Genomic DNA, 26226 nt, shown 5'->3' with positions numbered 1-26226 from the left:
TGAGCTGAGTATATTTACTTTCAATCCTGTTTTATAGTACTAAGTCGCTGCTGGAGTGTGTTTTAACCTCACTGATGTCTATAAACCATCAAAACTTCTTTGAAGTGGATTTCATTCCTCCCTCTGCTTCCATCCTTGAACATATGCCTTCCTGCATCTTCTGGTCAATACTCTGTGATCAGTGGGGCTAAATGATCTTATGAACCTTCTGATTAATTTAACATCCACTGGTTATTTACATTTCACAGCATGCAAAGTCTAATCTTCTCTCTCTTCCTGTCTCTCTCTGTGCCATCTGTACTTGTTTGATCACATGCCAATCATAAAAGTTGATTTCCTTCATATCCATCATTAAATTGCTGCTCTCTAAATCAGCGGATGATATAAGCTTGATTATATAAGGTGGAAAAGAAAAATGGCAGATTTCACAGAGCATGTGAAAAGTGGAAAATCTGTTGCACTGACTGCTTAACAAGTGTTTAAACTGTAGTGGGTGTTTTGACGTGAGAAGTGAGATTCTGCATACTTATTAAGTGCATTAAGGCACTTCAAAGGGAGATGAGTGCAACTCAGTTTCTTTGTGTGTATCTACGAGATGTTGAGAGAGCAGGAGGATTATTGTACAATTAGTCCACCGTATAAATAAAATTGTTGCTGACAGATACCAGTGTAGTTTTAAGACTGACGCACGTATGATACATATGTTATTGTAATGTGATATCACATATTGCGTGAGTGGATCGCTCCAATAACATGTTATGCAGAAAACACTCTCTAAGCCAGTTGTGATTTGACACATCTGCTCATTTTTGCAGAGGAAAAAAGAAAGTACATCAGAGACATGTTGAGTTACAATGTGCTTTGATATCACTCTATTTAGACTCTCAGGATGAATCAGGAGAGGCCTCATATTTGTCAGAGTTATTCCTGCAGCATCAGTTCCAAGCATCATGCCAGGTATAAAAAGTAAAGAGGCTCAGGGGGGAAAGTGTTATGAATTAGATGGCTTAATGAAAGTTTTTTGCGCTGCCAGCAATATTTATCTCAGTCACAGTCTCCTCTCTTTGTTTCATTGATGGAACAGGTGTTTTGGTAATGCTAGTATTCCTAATTTCTAAACTAGAAAACACTCACACTCTGGTCCCAGTGACCAGCTGAGACCATTATACCCAAAAATATAATTTGATTCTTTTTCTCCACAACTTTTACATAAAGAGCACCACAGTCACACCTGCATAAAGTTCTGTTCTGGACTGTAAATGTTGTCAAGTTCAGTTTGGAGATGTGTTTTCGGGTTACCAGCCATGTTCATCTGGCTGATATTCAGAAATGACACAGTTGATTCACTAACTGGTAAGGCAGATAACTTATTATTTTGAGATGCTATAATGTTACATGCTGGTAGATGAGTGAAATGTGTGTATTTATTATTTGTAACTGATATAACTTGTGTTTGTATGTTTGCTGCTGTTGGGCCACAGTGCCATACTCTGTCTTGGCATGGTTCTCACTTTTAGGTCTGTGCAAAACTCTAGTCTGTCTCTTGTGTGTCAGCCCTTAATTGACTGGCAATTTGTCCAGGGTGTACCTGCCTCTCATCCAGTGCTGTGATTGGTTCCAGTGGGTATAGCTAATGAATGGAATGGAAGGACAGAGAGAAAACCACTGCGCAGTCTTAATTTGAATTTAGCATGTTGCTGAGTCACCATAACATTTGCCAGACCACTTTGTAATTGGTTGCAATCTCAGCATTTGTTAAAGATATTTGGTGGCCACACCTACAGAGTTTGATAACAATCATTGCATGTAAAAAATAAAAAATAAAAATAAAAATCTTTGGGCACATACAAATTCTGTATTTTATGGAGCAAATATAGCAGGAGTGATAGAAAAGTTTGGAAAGTTTTTTTGAGGGTGAAAACTTTTGGGGCATATGCTCATATATCTGTGCTGAACCAAGGAATCCAGATAACAAAGAATTTACCATATGCCTCATAGTTGAGGAGTTTTGAGCCAGATCATGAACTGCTTTGTAAAAAACACCATGGGGAGGTTTTTTGTATGTAGATTTGGAAGAAAGATTAATGGCTTGTTCCTTTTCTCACTGGCCACATTTTTACCCAGATGTTATTGAAATCTGTCAGACTTCTTAAGGTGTCCTGCCAACTACTAAATGTAGACAAACAAATTGGTCTGTACATATGAGAATTGAGAATTGTAAACTCAGACATGAGGCCTAATATATTGCTTTTTTTAATGCCTTACAAAGAAGATGCCTTTTTTTTAAAAGAAAAATAATAATGTGAGCAGTATTCAAAAGATCAGCCTCTCTTTCAGCATATTTGTGTCACAACCCAATTCACAGCATTAGTTATGAGAAAATCCTATAAGAAGCATCTTAAGTTTAATTGCAAAAGCTGTTAACGTGACCAACTTCCTGTTTATTTGGCTTTTTTCCTACTGTTTCTAGTTTAGATGTTGAGGTTTATGGTGTGTTGTTACTTTTATTCTATGATGATAGAAGCGACTCTTCTTATTTTCACTGCATCATTACCCCCAATACACATACGCACACTCATTCAACCACAAATACACACCACTCCTGCTGTGCAGTAAGCTGACTGGCCACATTCTGGGCTTACGTGCCCCATGGGGCTCTATATCCTTGCAGTGCTCAGTCTGAAAACTCTTTATCTTCACTCTGTCTCCTATCTCAGCGCTGTGCTCACCTATGGCAAGGGCAAACTGTGAGCATATTACTTTATTGGATGACAGAACAACATGCCTTCATCCAGTTATGAGTCAAAGGTTATGGCCTGTGATTCACTACACAACACATCAAAATAGATTATTCCTCTCCTTCTGACAGCTTTCGTTTCCACTGCAAATCCAAAACACAAATAAAACTACAGAGTGTTGGCGTTTTCTGTGGAAATGAACAGAAGAGCATTAGATTTAACTTCACTGTGAATAAAGAGGCAGCTTTCCCATTGGTGCCCCCAAGTATCTGTAATCAAAGACTGTCATCAATGAGATTTTACACATGTACAGCTTGGTTTTTAACCTGAAAACCTTTTGAAACTGTGACTGAATTTGACCATGAATTCTGCTCACTTCAGAACTTCCAAAACTAAAACGTTACCACCAAAATATTGGTCAGATTCTTTGTCTGGGTAACTTATATTTAGCCACACTGGCAGCATGGCTGTGTGATAATGTTGGTCAGTCACCCTGGACAACTATTGAATGGACTGCCATGAAATTTTGTACAGACATTCATGGTCCCCAGAAGATGAAACATTCTGACTTTGGTGACCCAATTACAACAAGCCAACAAAGATCAAAAAGTACAGCAGCTCCTTTATACCCTCAACAACAGTTGGCAGCCAAGAAAATATGGTGATCCAGTGGAAGGCAACATTGACCAATCAGATTATTAAACTGAAGCTATTGTGAGTATAAAACTTTATCATCCGGTGTACATGCTCCATATCATCAGCAGTATTCAGCTAAGTAGTGTCCTCCAGCTAGGGTTACAGATCCATACCAACAAGGTATTTTATGACTGAAGGCTGTAAAATTTATCTATAATCATACGGCACTTTGGCATAGACCATTATTCTCAGAGCGGCCATGTTGTTGACCCCGTCTATACATGGCTGTGAATAATATAGATCAGCTTTAACATCCCAATAGATCACGCTGCCTATCTCTCCTGAGTACATCTGCTGCACATTTGTTTCAAAAGTCTGATTTATGTTTCCTCGCCTCCTGAGGAGCTTATCTGCATCCAGTGACGTGCTGATAGTAAGTGGAGTAAATGGATTTCTAATCACTGGATATGAAAGAGAAAAAGACAGAAGAAAAGAGGCATATGAAGACGCTCCTGGTGCCTGCTATGACTTGAATTATTTTGATGAGAGCTGATTAGTATTCATAATGTATTACAGTGCAGCCATGTTACCACTCCCAGGCTCTCCATGTCTCCCTCCTTTCCCACCAACATACTAATTAATAAATCAGCTATTGCACAGCTATCAGCTCCGATCTTCTTCATACTTGTCCTTACACCCTCATGATGGCAAAAAACAGCCAATGTACAGTAATCTTAATTAAATTGTCTAGAACGGCTGCAACTTGCTGCAGCTTAGTTAAAAAAAAAAAAAAGTAATTGTTTTTGAAAGATGTCATAGGTTAGCTGTCAAACGTTAGCTTGGAAGCAGATGGGAATGACAAACATTCATTCTTTTTAAGACTGAAAACTGCAGCGAGGGACAAAGACCGTTAATGACTGCGAGTAAAAAAAGATATGCAAATATGTGCCGTCGAACTAATGAAGCACAGGACAAAATCTAATCTGTCTGATGAAGCATCCCCATCATTAAAGATTCTGTGGCGTGAAATGTTTTCACCCAGGACAGTGTTAGCCTAAAGTTAGGAGAGCCAGGCTGAAGAAAGAAAGATGCAAAGAATGAAACAAAGAAGAAAGAGAGGAAAAAGCAAAGATGGAAAAGGGCAGCGATGGCAAGAAAGATGGAAAAACTGAAGGAAATATGGAAAGAGAACAAGAGAGAGACAAAAGGAAAATGACAGAAAGGAGAGAAAGACACAAAGAATGAAGCAAAGGTAGAAAGACAAATAGAAAATAACGTAATAAAGAAGACAAGAAAAGAAAAGAAAGAAAGCAAGTAAGGATGAAAGAGAGAAAGAAAAAAGGAAAGGTGGATGAAACAAAGAGGGACAGAAAGAAAGAAAGAGAGAAGCCAGTAAGCAACAAATCAATACATGGAAACAATAGAAGGAAAGATGAAGAGAAAAAAAGAAATAGATTATAGAAAAGGGAAACAAAGGATGTAGAGTATTATGGGCAGTTCACTTGGCCTTATCCTCATCTTTATGAGATAATATAATTTTCGTTCACTGTCTCTCTGGCTGTAGATCATCTGTTTCTGTTGTTTATATGTCAGGGCTCTTCGCAGTGGTGATTCTTAATGGAAAATGTGATTTCTCAGTGTTGGGTCAACCTCCTCTATGACAACAGTAAATTTTCATAGGACAGAATCGCACAGCCAGATGACCAGAGTGCTCCAAAGCTGGAGTCTTGGAGCGAGACTAAATTTCTAATATTGGGCCCTCTGTCTGACAAAAAGGAGGAGCTCCCTGCTTCACAGGATGTCGTCTCACTGGATGGATTTTCATTATGTGGCTTTGTAAAAAAAAAAAAAATAGGAAGGAAAAAAAGTTTGAGATGCATGTGGAGAGAAGCCCCAAGGTAAATATTTTTTTTCTGAGGCCAGATGAGAAATGTGGTCTCGCTTCAAAGGCTCAGGCTCAAGAAATGTGGTCTCCCTTCATGACACTTGTTCAGTCAATAAATAAAACACCTAATTACAAGAAGCCATGTCTGCATGTGTTAAAAAAACACTCCACATGGTCCTCAGCTAAGCTTAAAGCTGCACCTTTAATATTTTTATATCAACAATGATTCAAATGACTATGTATATGTTAAATGTGTCACTTGTGGTGACAAACCCACAACTCTGTAGTGTTCCCCTAGTTCCTCTACACAGAGATTCTTAGCATTTTTCAGTTCATTGTTTTGGTTTTACGTCTCAAAACTTAACTTTTTACTTCTCACTGCTCTCATCAGCCTTGTTTCCAACATCAACAGCAAGAAGTTTCTAGCTGAAAAGATTTGATCAAATAGGTTTTTTGATTATGTGACAAAATTAGCTAAAGATAACGTGAATAACTAGTCTGTGAACATAGTGGGGGATTTAGCAGCTATAGAGCCAGATATTTTTCTCAGGAGTTGATCGCGACCAAAACCGAGCTAAAAAGAGTAAATTTTGAACCTACATTTTCCAAGTGGCCAGAAACACTGCTCCAGCTGAATGCTGACATTTTTCATTGCCCCCAAGTGGGAAGCAGAAGAATTCAACAACAAGCAGGACAGGACAGGAGACAGACAAAACTAGCGTAGCATACAGTTGATTTACGAGGCAAAAATTCTTCAAAGAGTTGACGGGAACTGCAGGGTCAGTTGATAATTCTCACATTACACAGTCATTTGATTCTTCATAATAGAGAAGCATTGATTAGTGAATCATTAAGGATACACTCCCTGATATAACCCCACAGCACCCCTAAACTCCTACATTTCTCCTCAGCTCAGTTATGTCTTGAAGCTGTGTTCATTTTCAAAACATCTAACTTGTATTGAGGGGAAAATTTTGTGATGGTTGTTACAAGAAAATCTGTGCGGCTTCAGGAAACAGTCTTCTCACGCTAACTTTTCCCTCCCAGAAAAAAAAAGAGAAATTCAGGGAAAAACTCATGATATCATTATTAGCTTGTCATATTTCTGTCCCTTAGTCCATACACACCGTGCACGGGGACTGTCCCCAGATTCTTCAGGTGAGATTGGAGAATAACTCATTCTTCATTTGCTTGAGCTTGAGCTCAAACTCTCTCTCTCTCACACACACACACAAGCCAAGCAATATCTCAAAGTGATGGGGAAATTGGAGAAGGCTTTGTCATTATTAGGGCGAGGCAGATGGTATCCCATATTGGTCCTGATGGGAAAGGAGGAGGATGAGTCATCTGACTATCGAGCTGTAGGTTTGGGGGACGTGCAGCGTGTAACCCAGCCTTTGCGTGTTTGTTCCCTTGCGTTTGTGCGTCTTACCTGACACAAAGAGGAGGTGCAAACAGGAGAGGGAAAGACTCCACAGCAGGAGAAGAGAGGCATGATATGACAGTCAAAAAGTTTCTGTTTTGCTCAACTTTTAAGCAAATTTCAGTTGAGAATTCAGAAAAATAAAAAGTGGATCAGTGTGAATTTCTATCGGCTACCTTCGAATATAAATAGAAAATACGAACAGTGCCAGATACTCATCATACATCATGGCAGTTCATTGCTGTTTCCCACCTAAGATGGAACTTGTGTTTAATGAATGAATTTGTTTCACACATTCACATCACCTTTTTACTAAATGCATAGATGATATATAGTAACAAAAGGGCCATGTCAAGGCTCAGGACGTTGCTGTCAGATACACACCTGACTTTCCCGCCTTTCTTATTCTCAATTTATTGCAATCTCTGTTGTAACAGTGAGTGTTAACATGATGCGAATTCCATGTTAAAATTATCACAGTGAATCACCACTGAACACGACGCAATGCAACACCAAGAATTTGGGGATCTCAGGTGGGGGGTGGGGGATAATGAGGTACTGGTGGGACAGGAAGTGTAGTCTTGTCTTATGTTGCAGATAAAAAACCATTATTATAGTGTCTGGGATACTTCTTTTATGTCCTTTGCCTCCAAGATTACAGATGCAAGCAAAAACCTCTATGTGACTTGAATGTTGCTCAGCACAAAGTTACATACTACTCATTTTGAGTTGAATCTCTTACAGTTTTGGACTTTTGATCCGACACAAAAAGCAAAATGATGCCCACAATTTGCACTCAGGGAACTTCTAATAATGAACAAATAATTGATAATGAAGATATCTGCAGCCCTACTGTACATGAATGCTTGGTTTACAGTAGAAACTGCAGGCACCGCAGCTTCAAAATGTTTTCAAAAAGTCTGTTTTTGTCAGCTTTTACATGCCAAAGCAGTAATTCAGATTATTTTCATTTCTGGCATTTCCACTTAACTTTTTTGCTGCAAAGATTTATGTATTAGAACAGGTGGATGGGAACATACTAATTGTAGTGCAAAATACTTGAAGATCTCTACTTTCGGAAACCTGTAAGTGTTTTCCAGGAGATTTCTTTTGTTCCTTAGCCCCAGTTTGTTCTGCCATCTAGCCCCTTTCCCAGCAGCTGTAATGCTGTCATCACTGTCTTAAATTTTGGCTTGTTTGTAATAAAACTAGTAGCTGCTACATATTGTCTGTATTCCCTTTGTGGATACTTACTGTGTTTACATTGTAGATTTTTTTTTGCATTTATATCTGGACTTTTGTATTGGCTGTTGTTAGTTTGCTGTTAGAAATGAGTCAGTGTTGCTGGGAGCCTGATGCTGAAACAAAGGTGGCAGTGCAGGAATATAGTTTCCAACTGAGAGTTTGTGTTTATTGAGTGCCCTTGATGCTGGAGAGGTTAGATGTGATGAGGCACGCTATGGCTGTGATGCCTGAGAGAGAGAGAGAGAGAGAGAGAGAGAGAGAGAGAGAGAGAGAGAGAGAGAGAGAGAGAGAGATATTCCTATCCCTCTGGAGAGCACCCCTCTTTTGGCTTTTACAGTATCACAGTTGTTTTTGTCACATCCAGAGCCCCATATGTCTGTGAGAGCAGGTCTGGCACAGCAGGTCAAAGCACCAAGCCTCAGCAACCATCTGGCCCCATATTTGTCAAAATGTCAGGTGGGTTTGATTCTCTGCCCTTCACCTCCCTGCCGCTCTCCTTTGGCATGCCAGTCTCTCTGTCCGCACACGTCAGGTGGCAGCCACTCAGTGCAATGCGTGTATGTGTGTGTGTGTGAGTGAGTGTGTGATTTCTGTATGAGTCTGCTTTTTCACTGAGTGACACATGCCGGCCAGTTCCTACAGGGCAGTTCTACCCTTTGCTGTCATTTCATTTCTGGCAGCTACTCTGTTGTTATCATCATCATCACCTTCGCTCTTTCTGTCTCTCTCCATCTCCCTTTATTTTTGTCCATCAGTCTTTTGTTCTGTCTGCCTGTCTTTCTCCCTCTCTCTGACCCTTCATCCTCTTTGGCTTATGCTGTCATGTTGATATATCCGGTTCAATGCTAGTCACTCTTTTCCTCTCTCTTGCTCTCTCTGACTTATTCTGTCATGTCAGGACGTTGCTAACTGTACTCTGGTTTGTCACTCTCTGGTCCAACACCACATAGTATTCTCTCTGTACCTCTGTTTCATGCATCAGTCATATCCAGCTCTGATGATCCACATGTTGTCATGCCATGTCAAAAAAACATGGTTTTGGTTTTGAATATTTTTCACAGTGTAAACATATAGCCTGGAGTGCTGGAACAAGCTGATGCAGTATATGTGATACCTTCAGACAGTGGTGAATGAGGTGATTTTGGCTGTGCAAAACACAATTTGTGCAGTTGTTCAAACATTGCAGGAATAGGACTTGGACACGTGGAATAAAATCTATTCAATATGCGTTACATTTTTCTTGCTAGTTTAGTCTGTTAAGGCTGTGCAATGAATCATAGTGCATGCTGAAATTTTAATTTCCAGTGTTATTTCAGCTTTGACCTCATGAGGATATTTGGCCTTTTCAGTGAACCTTTCATGTCATTATAACCTTTAATTAGGAATAAAACCAATACATTTACATTATGTGTCAGTGTAGCATATAGAGGGCCGAATAATTGTAATTTTCCCATCTCCCCTTGCATATAATATTAAAAGAACAAAAACACAGATCAGTACAACATGTTCATTCTTATTCCGTGCTGAATCCTCCACACAATAAACTATAATAAGAAAATAGTTGACCATAGCAGTTTCACTTGTTATTTCCATACGGACATCTGGGTCCAGATTCTTGCAATAAAACAAAAGTTCCTGTACAGTTTATATCGGAGTGTTGTCCTGTACTTGTTTACTTACAACAAATGACTTGCTTCATTGTTTCAGCACAGCAGAGTAGCATATCATCTCTGGTTGTTGTGTTGATGTTGCCCTGATCTTCAGCTAGCGACTACACTGAGGCGGGATAGTAATTGAATTGCCCGTCGTGGCCTGGCCTTTCGCTTTATGTGGGAGCTCTGCCGTGTCCGGACTGCCAGAAAGTCATTACAGCAAATTAGTTATTCTGGCGCCAGGCCAACTCTGTCTCACTCTTTGTGCTCTGTGCCAAGCTCTCATAAAGCAGGAAACAAGCTGCTGTGAATATGATTGAAGACTGTAAGGTTATGAATTAGATATACATAGCCCAACGCGTGTGTTTGTGTTTGTGTGTGTTTGTGTGTGCATGGTTGACTGCAGTATCTAATCAAGCTTTGATGAGCCTCCTGTTTCCCAGGTGGCGAGGGAATGAAGGGATCATCATCTTTTATTAAGAACGCATGGCCGAATGCATTTAGTCACAAATGTTCATACAGGCTTAATGAACACAGTAGTTTTCTTTCTCCTTTTCTATCTCACAGATTTTTTTTTATACCAGACTCTTCCTGTAGTTGCCGTTGGTAATCCCACCGAACTCTGTTTTTCCATGGCTTTCAGTTTACAGTGATAATAGTGGCAGATTTACCACTCCACAGTTTACTGAAATTTTTGAAACGGTGGGTCCTTGATTTCAGACAAAGACAAAAGCAGGGTTCTCATTTCTAGCTGCCAGCCATCTATTTTGCCGCCAGAAATGATGACTGTCTCTAGCAAGCTAATTAAGCTAACAATTGCTCCTTGAGTTGGTTGAAAACTCTGTCAGTGGCTGATGCTGTAATGTTATCAGCTGACTTGTTTTAATATAGAAATTGTAATAAAAGGGGTCTCAAATATGTACCTGATTGCTACATTTGTAATATTGTACCAAAAGAATTTAAATTTAAAGCAGGTCCCAGGAAAAAGTCAGCATCCTTACCAACTGATAAACCAAGACATCGCAGTGTAGAGTGAGTCAGCCCTTGTATTCATGGCCACATTAACCTCCTATGGGGCCCCTGGGGCAGTCATTTGTTATTGGGCCCCTATTGACCTCCGCTGACTGTTTCATTATTTCCTGTGGCACCCAGAAACCAGCCAGTACACCAGAGCTCAAATGATTAGTTGTATAATCGATTCATCAATTGAAAGAAAATTAACTGGCAACAGTTCTGATAATTGATAGCTGTTTGTTTTTTAGCAAAATTGGTACTTAACAGAAAAATTTTAGCAATTTTTTTTAGCAATTTGATAAAACACAATTTATCAACAAAGTATTTTAGTATAAATAAAGGGGGAAAAAGCATGCTGCTAATGTTAGCTTAAACTCTTAGCATCCAGGACTAGCTTCCACATCATGGGGGTATACTACACACTGGATGTGTTAGTTGTAAACGGGACCTTTTTTCTATTACCTGTAACACTACAGACTTAAAATGTTGGCTACAGATCTGATCCTTTGCCCTGAAAGTAATTACTACTCTATCACTGCTGTGGGTAGTAACCTAGTTAGCTGGACATGGTAATGTTTGCAGTTTATATTAGAACATATAAACAAGGTTCAATTCCTTACACTTTTGGTCTTGTGTTTTTGGTTTTGAAAGAACTAAAACAAATTTTTCAAAACCCTTTAAATGTATCACTCTTAATACAGCCTCATGCTCACTGCTTCAACAAGTGGAGAAAGCTGAGGGTTGATAGACCTGCTGTGCCTAGTTACAGTTGCTAAGCTATGATGGGAAAATCACTGTTTTGGGGCAGTTCAATTCCTTTTTCTTCCTAACACATATGCTCATACGCACACACAGGAGACTGTGCACACACTTGCACGCATTCAACTCAATCTCCATTAAGGGAGATAAGGTGAAATCTCTCCACGTCTCTTGTGGTCTCTCTTTCCCTGCATTGACTGACTGGCCAAATGATAGGATGAGAGAGCCCACCTCCGTGTATCTGCAGGAGACTGATAAATCCTATCACACACACATGGACACTCAGCATTTGCGCACGTACGTACACACGCTGCATTCAGATGCACACACTGACTCGCTGTCTGGTGACAATCATTCAGGCAGAGCACTTGGCTTGGCCTTAATCCATCTCCATGGCAACAGCCCAGGTATGCTGTGAGCGTGTGTGTGTGCGTGTATGTGTGTGTACAGTGACCAGACCTGGGAGAAAGTTATACACTGGTCTTCATCACACACACACACACATGCTCACACATACTCACAGAGGGAGCAGCAATAGATTTATCTGGTGATACTCAGATATGGCTGATAGGGTTAATTGGTTTTCAGAGGGCATGTAGAGGGAGAGAGACTGACACTGACCAGATTACTGCAGAGACGCCAGGGAAGACCTGCCAGACACAGAAAGAGCAAGAAGTATGAGAGGAGCAGAGAGAAAATAAATGTAAGTGATGACATGAAGTGCAGGTAGCAGGGCAGGTGGAAGAAGATTTACCTTTTACTTTGGGAGTTGAGCAGAAGTCACAGAGTGAAAAGAAGAGACAGTCAAAGACGTGAAGAGAGAGAGAGAAGTCTGAGGGCAAATAGGAAATAAATTAAATTGGATATGGGAAATGTTTATTTTCCTCATTTCTTTATTTGCTATTGTGTTGCTGTTTTTTTTTTTTAAACAGCAGTGCCTGAAGGCTTTTTAAACTGATTTACCCACCACTTAATCTGACACCATGATTTCACTCTACGTTGAATCGAGTTTGGATGCAAAAGGTTTGAATTAGAGCCCGACTTATTGGCCCTCTTTGCATATTCTTATTTATTTATTTTTTTTATCTTTGCTTATATAAGCGTTGTAAGTCCCCCCCCCCCCTTTTTTTTTTTTTTACTCTTAAAGCACAATCTCATCATGAAGTGCTTGATTTAGCCTCATGAAACTTCAAGCTGTTCATGAGGAGATGCACATTTGTGAGTTTTCATAATTACATACTTTGAAAAACTGCTATATCCACGATTAAGAATGAACTTTGAAACTCATGTTTGAGGAAATTTACAAACAGAACCACCAATTCATAGTTTGTCCTTTTTATTTAACTTTACATTGTTAACAGTATATATCATTTTCACAATTCTTTAAAAATCTATTTTAGGCTTTATATACTTGTTTATGTTTTACTGCATATCCTTATAAGATTTTTTCAAAATACCTGAATATCAATATCAGTATTGGCCTGAAAAATCCAGTCACAATAACAGTTGTGATATAGCAAAGTGTTTAAGTGTTTGATTATCTTTTCCTTTCATCATTTTCTCATCATACACAGTACATTGTCTCAGTGTTATTAGTTCAATGCAATGATACAGAAAGATTCACAGCATCAATCAATCATCCAGTCGCTGCTACCGACTTGAAAAGTCTCTTGAAGTTTCAACTTCACTTGAATTTTTAATGAAACAAATTGACGCTTATGGCGGTTGAGATTCTTCCCCTAGGGTGTGTGACAAGAGCAGATCAAGAGGGCATGTACAATGGAATATTTAATAAAAGCATTGCTGTTTCTAACATGGCTAAAAAAAAAAAAAAAAAAAAGGATCAAAAATCCTTCATTTCAAACATGGTTCTTTATATAACATTATATCATAAAAATTATCACTTTCTTAGATTGTGTCCATCTGATTCAGTGATAACTCTCCAATGGGATCTCTCAGCCTCCTTCAGAAACAGCAGTGAGAGTGTTGGAAGGTGATTTCAGATTTATGTGTCTGTCTCCCTGTGCATAAATGAGCAACAGGCTTTCCCAACAAAAAAATTATACGTCTTTGCTTTGCTGTGAAAATGCTGAAAGTAGGCACTTTCCATCACATGTGACAGGTGTTTGCGCAGGGTTTTTTTTAAGGCCTTTTGAAAAAGAGCACATTGAGTTTTCAAGACTGCTGAGATACTGGTGGCATGAATATTTCAGAGGAACTGTCAAGACCTGATGGCAGTTTTTTTTCCTTCCAGTTTTATCTGAGATTGTTAATTATCAATTTCACTGAAATTGTTAACCAGCTGCAGATGGTTTGAATCTCATCATTAAATCCTCTGATTCAAAGAAACTTGAAGAGTTGGTGTTGCACACTCTTGGTATATTTAACAGTGATTGTATTATTTCACATTTTTCTTCACAGACTGTTTTTCCCGTCAGGATTGACTAAACACACATTTCCTTCCATAGTGCCCTGCCTCACATTCACACACACACACATGCACACAGACACACACACTCTGGTGCACACATTTCGGGGAGCTGCCAGCAACCACAACAGGGAGCATTACAGCCACAGTTTCCCGTTGTCAGTCACTGAGCCGCTGCAGTGGAGCAACCAGAAACCTCGATGGCAGATGATGAGTGTTTTCCATTCAATTACCCCACCCATATTTTCCCAGGCAGCCAGTGATTTACCCTAGCGGTTTTCCAGTCAGAGGTCTGCTTTCCCAGCCACTGCCTGCACTTTATCCCAGTTACCAACCATCCATGATGTATTCAGTATCAGTCATCTGTGCTGATGCAAAAGTTTGTCTGTGTATCTTCCCATCTTTCTCTTATCCATGTTTTTATATCAACAATGGGTCAGATAATGTAACGGGGTCACACACAGTGACAAACCACATAGAATTATTACCTGACCCTGCAGTTCCCTTCAGCTTTGTGGAACCTTTATAGTGTCTTTCACCTCATTGTTTTGGTTTTTTGGCCTGCGACTTTACTGTTCTGGTTCATTCTCTCCACTCTCATAGTGTCAGTTTTGGCTAAAGGAGGGAGCTGCTTTTAGTGAAAAACTCTAATAAAACAACTGTACACTGACAGACATACAAGGTTAACAACTAGCTATTAAACACAGTGGAGCATTTAGCAGCTAAAAAAACAGATATTTCAGTCTGAGCTTGGATAAGACCAAAACAGAGCTGAAAGAGGGTAAATATTGGACTCATGTTTGTGTAAAGCAAGAAATATAACACTGATGTGTAAAGGATGTAAAATTTTTTATAGTTTTCTTAGTGATATATTGTTTTTCCTATGGTGATTGAATGCACTTGACAAAAGTTCCTTCCAATGTCAGAATAATTTAATGTAAAATGTCAACGCTATTATTTATAAATGCCAGTTACTGCACAATGAACTAATGAAAGTCTGCAGTTCATAGACTGTTGTCTGAATCAGCCTTGGCCTGCATTTAATTTAAAGAGAATCCCTGCAGGGAGAGGCAGCTTGGAGAGAAGAATCTGTCATTGTGATGGGTACCTGCTCAGTTTTTAAATTGATTACATGACAAATGCAGGGAAGATGCAGAAAGAAAAACAACATGCAATACACTTACCTGGGGGCTGAGGTGTTGGATGTTTTCAAACATGTCTGTCAGAATCTTATTATCAGAGTCTTGGCAGAGGTCTTGGCTAACCGAAGGAAACCATGTTTATGACATGCTCATGCTCGTCATTTATACAAGACTGAGACCACATGCTCACATGCATATGCACACTGCATTATGTGGAGCCTGATCAAAAATTAATGGGGCAGAAATGTCCTTGAAAGTTAAAAGATGCCTGTGAAATTGCAAATGAGGAGCCAAAAAATTGCCCTCTGCTAAATTGAAGGACCCTTTCTGCATTTCACCCTGTCAACGTGTAATTTGTTGATTTGTCAAATATTCGCACTTGAACAGTTTTACTGTCCCCTGTGGGCCACCGTAGACAAATTGTGGCTGAGCAGTTTGTTCCAAAAGTGGAGACGGGTTTTGGTCAGGAAACAACAGCCTGAAGTAGAAGGAAATGAAAAAAAAACAAAAAACAAAACATGGATAATGCAGCCGGCAGCAGAGGGAAAATGCAGCATCCACAGAAAACACTGTGCAAACAAAATAAATGACCAATATTGAGAAAAAAGAACTCAACAATAGAGTGGTTTGAACACAGAGAAAGAATGCAATGTCTGCTTCTTTTTGGTCTCTTGCCAGAGTATATTGTGTTTGACATGTTTTGTATATTAAAATTTTAAATACAACACCTTCACCTAAATGAACATATATCAACATTCAGTTAAAATAAATCAGAAAATGACTCAAATGACTAAAAATTCAGACAAGGCATCGAGAATAGGTGGCACACCCTCCCACACACACTTAAAAGCCTGAAAACCGCTGTATCTATTAGTACCACTGCCTCTATATATCCACACTACTTAAATGGCCTGTCCAGTAAAATGGGTGTCAGTTTACCTTCCCATCCTGCAACTGATGTGAACTCACTTATGGCAGGAAGTGATTAGGAAAGATGTAGAGCGCCATAAAGCCGAGACGCTGAAAGGTTCGCACACAGATGTCTTATTAAAATAATAAACAATGACTGCTATAATGCTTAATGAGGTTAGGAGCACAAAAAGAGGCCTTCATGAACAAGCTCATCTGCTGCAAGCCAGCAACACAATGGAGAATCTCTTTTCTTTCTGTCTCTTGCACTCTCCTGACCCCTTGTTTTCACTCTGTCTCTGGCACAGACACAAACAAATTTAAACATTTTTAAGAAAATTACAATCTGTGCACATATTGATTATAGCTTGCAGCACAGAAAAAGACTTTTGAGAGGAAACTTTTTTTGCAGAAACATAAAGTAGTTATAGTAGAAGTTGGAAAACCTGAACATTTATGTGAGAAGTATAATAAGAAAGGCAATTTGCAGATATATAATCCTTTGCTACTTTATTAGATGCACCTATGCAATATAATGTAATCCAATTCAACAGAAATCCCACTTTTATGAAGATGATAATGCTTGGGTTCTGTTCCAAGAGGTGTTAATTAAACTATTTGTTTATTACTCATAGTTGAAGTGATGTTGTTGCACAGGACTACATTACACTTTATTAGGAACAACATGCTAATAATGGGTAGTTCCTCCCTTTGTTCTCAAAACAGCCTCACTTCTTCTTGGATAGATTCAACATGATGTTTGAAACTGTCCTTTGAGATTCTGCTTTATGTTGACATGACAGCATCACATCATTTCTGCACCTTTGTCAGCTGCACATTCATTCTGCCAATCTTCTGTTCTGCCACATCACAAACATGTTCTGTTGGATTCAGATGTGGTGACTTGGGAGGACACTGAAGTACACTGAACTCAGTGTCATGTTCATGAAACCAGTTAGAGACAACTTTTGCTTTGTGACATGGTGCATTTTCATGCTGGAAGTCATTAGAAGAGGAGTAAATTTTGGCCATAAATGGATGCACATGGTCAGCAACAGTACTCAGATAATTGATTGGTCCAAAGTGTGCCTAGAAATACATTCCCCACACCATTACACCACCGCCACCAGCCTGAACTATTGACACAAGGTTCAGAATTCAGTTCAAAAGTTTCAAAAGTTCAGATTCATCAGACTGGGCTGTGTTTTATCCCAGTGCAGCCTCAGATTTCTGTTCTTGGCTGACAGGAGAGGTCCTCTGCTGTTGTAGTCCATCCTCCTCAAGGTTCGACATGTTCTTCATTCTGAGATGCTTTTCTGCTCACCACAGTTGTAAAGAGTGGTTATCTGTGTCACCACAGCCTTTCTGTCAACTCCAGCCAGTCTGGCCGTTCTGCTCTCACATCTCTGAGAGACTGTTGTCGGTGAAAATGCCATGAGATGAGCAGTTTCAGAAATACTTAAACCAGCCTATCTGGAACCAACAATCATTCCACATGCCACTGAGTGAACTTTTGTATCAGATTGTACAGTTATCCTCAGTAAAGGGACCGAATAATGTACCTTGTGATACATTATAATATGCAACATTTTTAAAATATTTGCTATTAAGTGACAACATTATGTGTTTTGGAAAACAGTGTTAATAGTTTTAGTAGTTGAAATGTAAAATTTTTGAAATGTTCCTTTACTTCTGCTGTCAGCATCATGGCGGGTTGCTCCCAGTTGGAGTTAATTAGTATGTGGAGTGAGGCAGAATTTTGACAGAGGGGAGTCAAAACATAATGGATCTTGTAATATTTCATTTTTCACAATAAAACTTTGAAACTGAGTTAGCAGCTTCTGAAGACATATGTTATTAACTCAGTAGTGGTACTGTAATTTCAGAGAGAGCAGCTGCAAACCATGTTCAATCTCAGTAATATTTGTTATAAAATGCTCTTGTTTTGAAAGATTTATTTCACTGACATCAGTCATATTTTGCTCTCCCAACCTCATATGATGTTGTTCCAACCTACTGAACAGACTGTTGTTTAAAAACAGACACAAGACCACTTTAGCTGATATTTGGAGGCCCGGTGGATTTGCGACAATAGATTTTTTGTTACCTGCACAAGGGGATTATGCTCTCAAATCTCAGGTATTAGTGGGCTTACTAGGGGGATTACACATTGTACTTGATTCACGGCTGGTCCGAACAGATAATGCACCAGTATGTAAGCAAGTGTATTTCCAAAAAAAAAAAAAAGAAAAAGAAAAGAAAGAAAGAAACTGTATCCTGAATTGAAGTGAGGACAAGCGGCAGATGCATTAATCATCTTGGAGATTCTCTGTGCTGTCAAGAGTGGGTGGTTTTCCCTAATGGCCTAAGAATATGTGACTGCGGCAAATTTGTTATACTGGTTCATTGTTCTTCTACGTACTGTAGATACTGAGGTATTCATACAACTGGGAAGCCCTTTTTTATGATGTGAGAAATGAAGCTTCACACTGGGACCCAGTCTCATTAACATAAACATGTAAGCTTGCCGTGCGGGGCCCTTTACATCTTACAGACTTTGCATAAGGACTTAACAGTGCTACACTAGTCAGATTTGCATGAAACTATTATAGTGACGATAACTCAGAAAGCTCATTATCCAGAGTAAATACAGCAGATTCCTTTGAAGCTAACCCAGTGTTACTGTAAATGTATAACAGTAACTTGCACATATTACAATAAATGAAGTTTTTTTTATTGTGTTATGTACACAGCCAAGTAAAGAGCACAGCTACTTACAAGACACTACAAGAGCATACAAGCCAACAAAGAAAACTGGAAAACTAAACAGCATTTCAATCATTTTTACAATCAGATTTTATGACCTTCAAGTCTTACTTATATCATCTTGGTCTACTGCAAATATTCTTCAACTACTGTATGATAACTAGCTGTGCTGCCACCTGTACTACTATTTGTACTGCTAACATGACATTTCTTCTTTCAGTTGAATCAAATGTTGTTTGTTGATATTATTTCATCAAATATCCTGAAGTAATGGAATTAAAACATAGAAATCTTTGGCTTGAAGTCTAAATTAACTAACTGTTAATTAATTAATTAACTGGGCAGTTCATATATTTAAGTAACAACAAACACATATTTTTGTTATCAATTAATCTAACATTTTATATCATTTTATAGTTTGAAGTGATTAATCTTTTCTCCTTAAAAAATCTTGGAAAATGGTGACAAATACTGGAAAGTGGTGACTATAATTTGTCAGAACCAAGGATGATATATTCAGATTCATTTTTCTTGTTAAGTGATTTAAGTGATTATCAGAATAGCTGCTGATAAATATTCTGTTGATCAACTGATTAATCAACTAATCATTGCTCTCATTGTAACTTTTAATGGTTTCCTGCCCAGTCAGAGGAAATCAGTGACCTAAGTATGGCGTTGGTGGTTGCAGTGGCAGATGCTACCATGCATATAAAGATCCTGCTTGCGCTCGCCAAAGGACTTGAGGCCATTTGTACTAAAATAAATGCACTAGTCGTACCATAAGTGAATAAAAGCATTCCCTGAGGGGGAATCGTCTTGATGACTCAGTCTTAATGCATGTACCAGGTACTGACAGTACAAAGGGTTTGAATTTTTATCTCTGCCCTGAACAGCACTGTCTCTCTATCCCCATCCTGGGCTTCTTCAGTTCACTTGTCATGGAAAGTAGAATAAATTCAGAAGATGTTAAAGGAGGATGAACTGTCAATGTGCTGCAGAAAAGTGTCTGCCAAAGAGTGTCAGGTTGCACTGAGGCTTCCTTCACTTCTTGCTCGCTGACCTCCTTGCAGCTTGACAAGGACCTGGATTTTACAGAGCCAAGCTGTTGCACAAGAGCGCTACAAAAGGAGATATACAGTGTCTTGTACATTATTGAATTTATAACTGTCATATATATTAACCACAACTATCTTACACTGCTGTGCTGCTTGGCAAGAATGCATTTATCTTAGCCAAAGAGTTGAACCTGGGCCATGCAGAGACTGAACAACAGATGCAATTCACTGCTGCAGTCGGCTCTCTTGAGGTCAATACACACATCAGTTCATATTGCATGCAGAGATAAATACAAACCAGCACTGCAGACACTAAATACTGATGTTCAGTGATGCTCTACCATTGGCTGTGTTAAAGGAAAATTCGGCTATTTTTCAGTGTGGCTCCTATTGTAATTGTGGCTGTTCTGACTAATGGTAAGCTGGTTAGGGAAACAGAAAAACATATATTTTGGCAATCAGCACCATTTAAAGCCTTCTGGATAAATTCAAAGTAAATAGATAATTTCCAGTGCATATATCTGAGTCCAAACGTACATAAACACAGAAATTAGCCCCCTAAAATAACTATAGCCAGTTGCATAGGAATCTACTTACTGAGCAGCCAGGTAACCAAAGTAGCTAGGTCATAAACTACCTAGTTATCAGCAGTAATAACATACATAGCATGGTTATACTTCAAGATGTGTTTCACTGTGTTGGGAAACTGATCTTTTCTTGGAGTCAATAGACACATCAGCTCGCACTTAATGAATCCAAAAAAAAAAAAACTTTGATTTGAGACCTCATTTGGCCCTGGTCTGACTCATTTTCCTTGTGTTTATGGTAACAGTGCCTGTAGCAGTTGAGAACCTGGCTGTTCTTTCTATTCAAAAACAAAAAAATGTAAAAGTCCTGATTAATAATTGTGGTTGACTTCAACAACTACCTAACCTACCTCAGTTGTATTTTACAGTATTTAATGTTTCAAATGTTTTGGCACTATTCAGTCTCTGTTTCTCATTCACTGCCCTAATTCACTCCAATCCCTCTTGTGTTTTTTTCTCACAGCTGGGTGAGGACACTTTTAACCGTGCCAAGCTGTTGAACGTTGGCTACACGGAGGCTCTGAAGGACGCAGAGTACGACTGTTTCATCTTTAGTGACGTGGACCTGATCCCAATGGACGACCGCAACCTCTACCACTGCTACGACCAGCCCAGACACTTCGCCATCGCCATGGACAAATTTGGTTTCAGGTATGACGACGGTGTATTTGCCAAAGTCTGACTTCAACACTGGTTTGTTTGAACTCATTTCGAAGTATGTCATGCTGATGACACCTTAAGGGATAATTATACCTTGAAAGCAGGTTGGCTCTGTACCTGTCTGTCTGTTCAGATTATTATTGTAGATCACTTTCACAGTTTGCTACACTTAGTTTATAAAATGTAAATACGTAGGATTTAAATATGCATCTGGCTGCCTAACAGAAAATGGAAGAAATGGCCCACAGTCTTTGTTGTGACAGACAATTGACAGAGCACTATTTAATTTGACTAAATCTCATTATACTTTGAAATTTTTGTCTGTAGCCTAAATTAGCATGAAAATGCACCATAGTTCACTGCTGCCAGTTTTGATTTGGTCATACTTCTGTCGTCCTAACAAGAGCACATGATGCAAAGCGTAACTAACAAGTCTGGACGACAGCGGATAAAAAGACCCTTATTAACTTTACAGCCTGTGTGTGAACACTGGACCTGTAAGATCAACCTGTGTGAAGCAAGTTGAATTTGCCGAGGGGTCTAACTGTAGCACAAAGGAGCCATACAACACATTATGTGTGTGGCTGTGAGGTTACTGACTTTGTTGGCAATGTACTTGCTGCTGGTAAATTCACCACTGAGAATCACAAGAAAAACACATAGTACACATGGAGGAAAAAAATAAAAAATACACCTCAGAGTTGTGTGATTACCATTGACACACTCAACTTAGTTGAGTGGTTGAATCAGCAGAAAAATAATCAACTACTACAACTACTGTAAAGTCATTTTTCAAGGCAAAATACCAAACATTATGTTGTTCCAGGGTCTTAGTTATAAGGATTTGTAGTATATGTATATGTATGTATACACACAGACACACTATACTACAATTATGGAACTCTACTAATAACATGCCAGAGATTTGACCAAAGGCTCTTAGACAGTATATTGTTGATGCCTGCTGTTCCTTAGCTTTGCAAAGGAGACAGCAGCGTTCCTCACAGTCAGTACTGAGCGGTGCGGTCGGGTCCTGTTTTAGTTGTGTCTTTTGCATAATGACACCACACCTACCCTCAATTATCTAAAAGCACTGGGAGCATTGATTAATGGCCTAAACATGGCCAGTGAATGTGACCTACCCATCCAAGAGCTGTCAGTCCACAAGAGTTATCCTACTGAAAACCCTCAGGGGCCACAGCAGCTCCCTGATATAGTGCTCAATAAGCTAATGCTATCTGGCAACACAACAATGCCAGGTGGTAAGCAGGACTGTAATACATATTTGCTGTGAATCAGTAAAGACTTAAAATAGTTTCATCAGACTTTTTTTTTTTTTGCTCCCAGAAAATAGAGAAAAGTGGATAAAAGTAAGAGCTTGATGGTTGGAGTGAGTGGAAGGTCACAGAATTGATTGTAGTTAATTGCTGATGTAAAAATCTGATCATTGTAGAGGATTGGTTCCCAAGGTTAAAGTGGCCTTAGTCAGCCGACCAACTTTTTTTTTTTCTCAGTCTTTCCAGTCTTAGCTTTTAGGAAGCTTCCAAATTAGAGGAAAAAGTCAGCGATCATGCAGGAAAGAAATAAACAAAGACATAATGAAACATTTGGTTGAGACATCATGCAGCTGTCTCCACTCACTAAACGTTTGTATTTTGGCTTCATCATCTCAGGAAGGCAACCTGAGCTGCTTCCAAATGAAAAAGCACTACAAGATTTTTGATAAATGTAGGCAGTGAAAGTCAGGTCACATTAAGTGCTACTCCATTACCTTAGCACCTCACAACACCTAACACCTCTATGAGCAAAGAGGGTCACCTTCAAGTCCATTTCATTCCAACACAGCTCTTTCAAACACATCACAAAAATTATAGTCCCTCATAGAACGCCATGCAAAGTATTAAATTATACAACCATTATATTGTACATAATTTTGTGGATGTTCAAGTACTTGTTCCCTGGATAATATGAGTCTGCTACAGCCCATTTAGACTTTAACAGAGAACACGTTTATGGTCATGGCCTAATCCTCGCAATGATTCCACACTATTCAGTGATTTACGATCAATGTTAAAGGAAAGAAACAGGCAATAGGTAAACATATGAAAATGGCATAAGGTAACAATGCACCATTTAAAGATTTGAACATAGTTTCTGAGCTTTGGCTTATTCCAGATCACCATTCTCACCATTTTTAGTAGTTTTTGTTTAACTATATTTATATTACACCACATATTACTTCAAATAAAATGTAAACCAGAAAGAGAAAATGTCACAGTGACCTCTCTTGTCTTGACCAAGGCTAATTCTGTGCTGTATCCCACTTAAAGATCTTTTTGGTCAGTCTCTCCTCTGACAGCTGGACAAGGTGGTTCTGCAGCCTGACTATCACATTTCTGCTTTACAAGACAAGTGCTGCCAGAGATATGTGACGTACGGTATTTATACCTGAAGCATGAAATGGCTCGGAAATAATGTCGCCATCCTCATGTTTGGTCATGCTTTAAACAACTAAGTCAGAGGAGCTGAGGTTTCCTTTGACATGTGTCATTCACTTGTGACCTGTAGTGACCTATAGTTCACATTGAGCTCATTAAATATTAAAAAAAAAATAGAATGTCATTAATGGTTCATTATTTTACACAATAAAAAGACTTTTATTCTGTCATATTATTGCCAAATTTCTGTCAGGCCTACTCTGGATCTGAGTGGTGTTTGAGAGTTAGTATTTGATGGATAAATATCCCGCTTTTCCAAGGAAATAATCAGACCAGTATGAGGTTTATGGAGCCACATCTGTTGAAGATATTATAGAGTTTTGTTTATCCTCTTTCTACCGAGACCTAATAAAAAATTTAAACTCAGTTCTGAAAGTTCTCAAGAAAAACATGCAAACAGTTTATCAAATTTCTGGTCTCTCCCTCTCTCTCTGTGTCTCTCTTTCTCTCTTCTCTTCTTCCTCTTCTCCCCCAGCATGTGTCATTTTTAAACACACACACACACACACACACACACACGCGCGCGCGCATAAGCACACTTCTCACCATATTGTTGGTGGGAGAACTTGTGCAGAGACATACGGTCTCATTAATTTCTGCTTGTCATCTTTCAACAGGGAGCTGTCATACGTTTGACAACACATACTGTACAGAATGTACACACACATGCAGTCACACACACACACAGACACAAACATACATCACCCTCTGGTTAGTCTCCAGGCGGCTGTCATGACACTCCCGGCTGACGTCCGTCGCACTCCACTACTCTCACGACTTTTGAGGAAAAGATAAAAAAAACACTTGTCTGCCTTATTTTGTCCAGTGTCTACACACACACACACACACACACACACACACACACATTCACAAAAATACAGTGCATATGGCCAGTGCTTTCACAAACAAAACACAGACTCCATTATTTTATTGTTCTTTTTTTTTTTACCATCTGTCTTCCCTCATATTCATTTCAGTTTTGCTGTTTTTCTTCCTTTTCTCATCTTCTCTTTTCCTCATTCATTCTCCTCTAATCTTTAATGTAATTGGGTGGAGTTTCTCTCAACTTATCTGTCAAAGGTTGTACAGCAGGATTTGTATTGGTAATGCAAAATTTAATTTAATTTAGCATTATCAGACATTTCTGGTGTTCTGATTCCCAAAAATGTAAAATAATTTTACAAATACATTGCTACTTGAATAAATATCAAAACACAAATTTAAGTCCACAAGTGTCAGGTGATCCTTGCACATTTAATAATCAAAGTGCAAAAGAGTTTATAGCAAATATTTGTGGACATTTTTATGCACAGGAAGCTTTAAGAAAATGTTATTAGATCTGTGAATATTATGTAAATTACTGATATTTATTCAAGTTGCAATGTATTTATTTGGAAAATTGTTTTATTGATTGAAATTCTTTGGTTATTATTTGTGGAATATTCATTGCACCATAAATTACCAACAAAGACAGGTTACAAAACTCGTTTTCATTTATACATCATGTAACATGCATTTGTCACCATTGTTGAGACTAATTTCTCTCCATACTCCAAGAGCAGTGCAGAGGGTTTGTTGTCTGCTTACCGTATAAGCACAAGAGGTTTTTGCATAAATACTGTGGCCCCTGTTTACACCCAGTCATTTCATGTGTCATTAGTGGATTATACAGTATATGGATATGGATTATCCACTTACTGTAAAAAAGGCCCCTGAAAATTATCCTCTTAAAAACGCATCCAAGACAAGACACATTAGGGAAAAAGATCTGATTGCCTGAAACGTTTCAAGAGGTTATTCAAATGTAAATTGTGATCCATCTCTTCAAGCCGCAGAGGAAAAAAACGGAACTCCTCTTAATGCATCACATCATGTGAAGCTGCTGCTGTCCGGGAATCATGAACAACCTCAGAATAACAAGAACTGAGAAGCTGCACTGGAGTCTTTACTGCACTGAAGCCTGTATCCACCACTAACTTTAAGAAAGGGGAAAAAAGAGGGATTGTTGTTATTATCAACTATTTCCTGTACTGGTAGACATGATTGTGCCTGACCAACTGTATGAACACAGACGTAAAGGAACTTTTTGTTTTGTTCCTACAACAATATGGACAAGGCAACTTCCTTGGTTGTTGAACTACATGTATGATAGGGTTTTTCAAACCTATAGTTAGTTTGTTCTGTTCCAAATCATTGCACAAGATCCTAGTCCAGGTCAGACCTTGATTTATTCTCCATCTTGCTACAAGCTTGCATTGATTGTGCTCATCAGCATCCCAGTATGCAATGCGCACCAGGGTATGGGAGCCATTTAGATCAAACTTACCAACCTTCTAGTTGGGTCAGATCAAGGTCAGATCACTTTCCCACCACAAACGAATCGCTGCAGAATTCATTTGTGACTGAACCAAGACCACCACTTCCCCTCAGGGGTCTCAGTGCGGTTATACGAGGATGATTGCTGCGTTCAGATCTGCCTAAACGAATATCAAGGGAAGGAGAAAACGAACCATTAGCGAGTCAGCCTGACTAAACAACACAAGTTTCTAAAAATCTGTAAATGTATGTTAGGTTTGCTTGACCTAGCTTTTTGAAAGATTCGTTTAATGTGTCATTGTGAAATAATTGATGATGATACCTTCCAGTAAATGCTGTGCACAAACAAAGCTGTGGTTAGAAAATATTTCTCTTTGACCTGACTAATTAGGATGAACGTGTTTAAAGTGGTTTCTGATTTGTTCTCTCATTTTTACCCTTTGAAAGCTTAGGCTCAGTTTGCACATAAAGGAAAAATGGACATCTTCCTGTACTTTTATAAACCCAACTAAC

The 26226-nt window shown here is 38.9% G+C and overlaps 1 protein-coding gene across 1 annotated transcript in view; it reads left to right on the top strand.

Moving 5' to 3' along the window:
- b4galt2 (UDP-Gal:betaGlcNAc beta 1,4- galactosyltransferase, polypeptide 2) overlaps nucleotides 1-26226 on the top strand; it is a 151519-nt gene that overhangs the window by 97572 nt on the left and 27721 nt on the right. Inside the window, exon 5 of the mRNA XM_018676273.2 lies at nucleotides 20703-20890. Within this exon, the coding sequence (XP_018531789.1) occupies nucleotides 20703-20890 (188 nt within the window). The remainder of the gene's footprint in view (nucleotides 1-20702; nucleotides 20891-26226) is intronic.

Source organism: Lates calcarifer, linkage group LG4, assembly GCF_001640805.2.
Source record: "Lates calcarifer isolate ASB-BC8 linkage group LG4, TLL_Latcal_v3, whole genome shotgun sequence".
Classification (NCBI taxonomy): Eukaryota; Metazoa; Chordata; class Actinopteri; family Centropomidae; genus Lates; species Lates calcarifer.
Note: the sequence above shows the minus strand (reverse complement) of the source record. Positions and strands in the feature narration are given on the sequence as shown.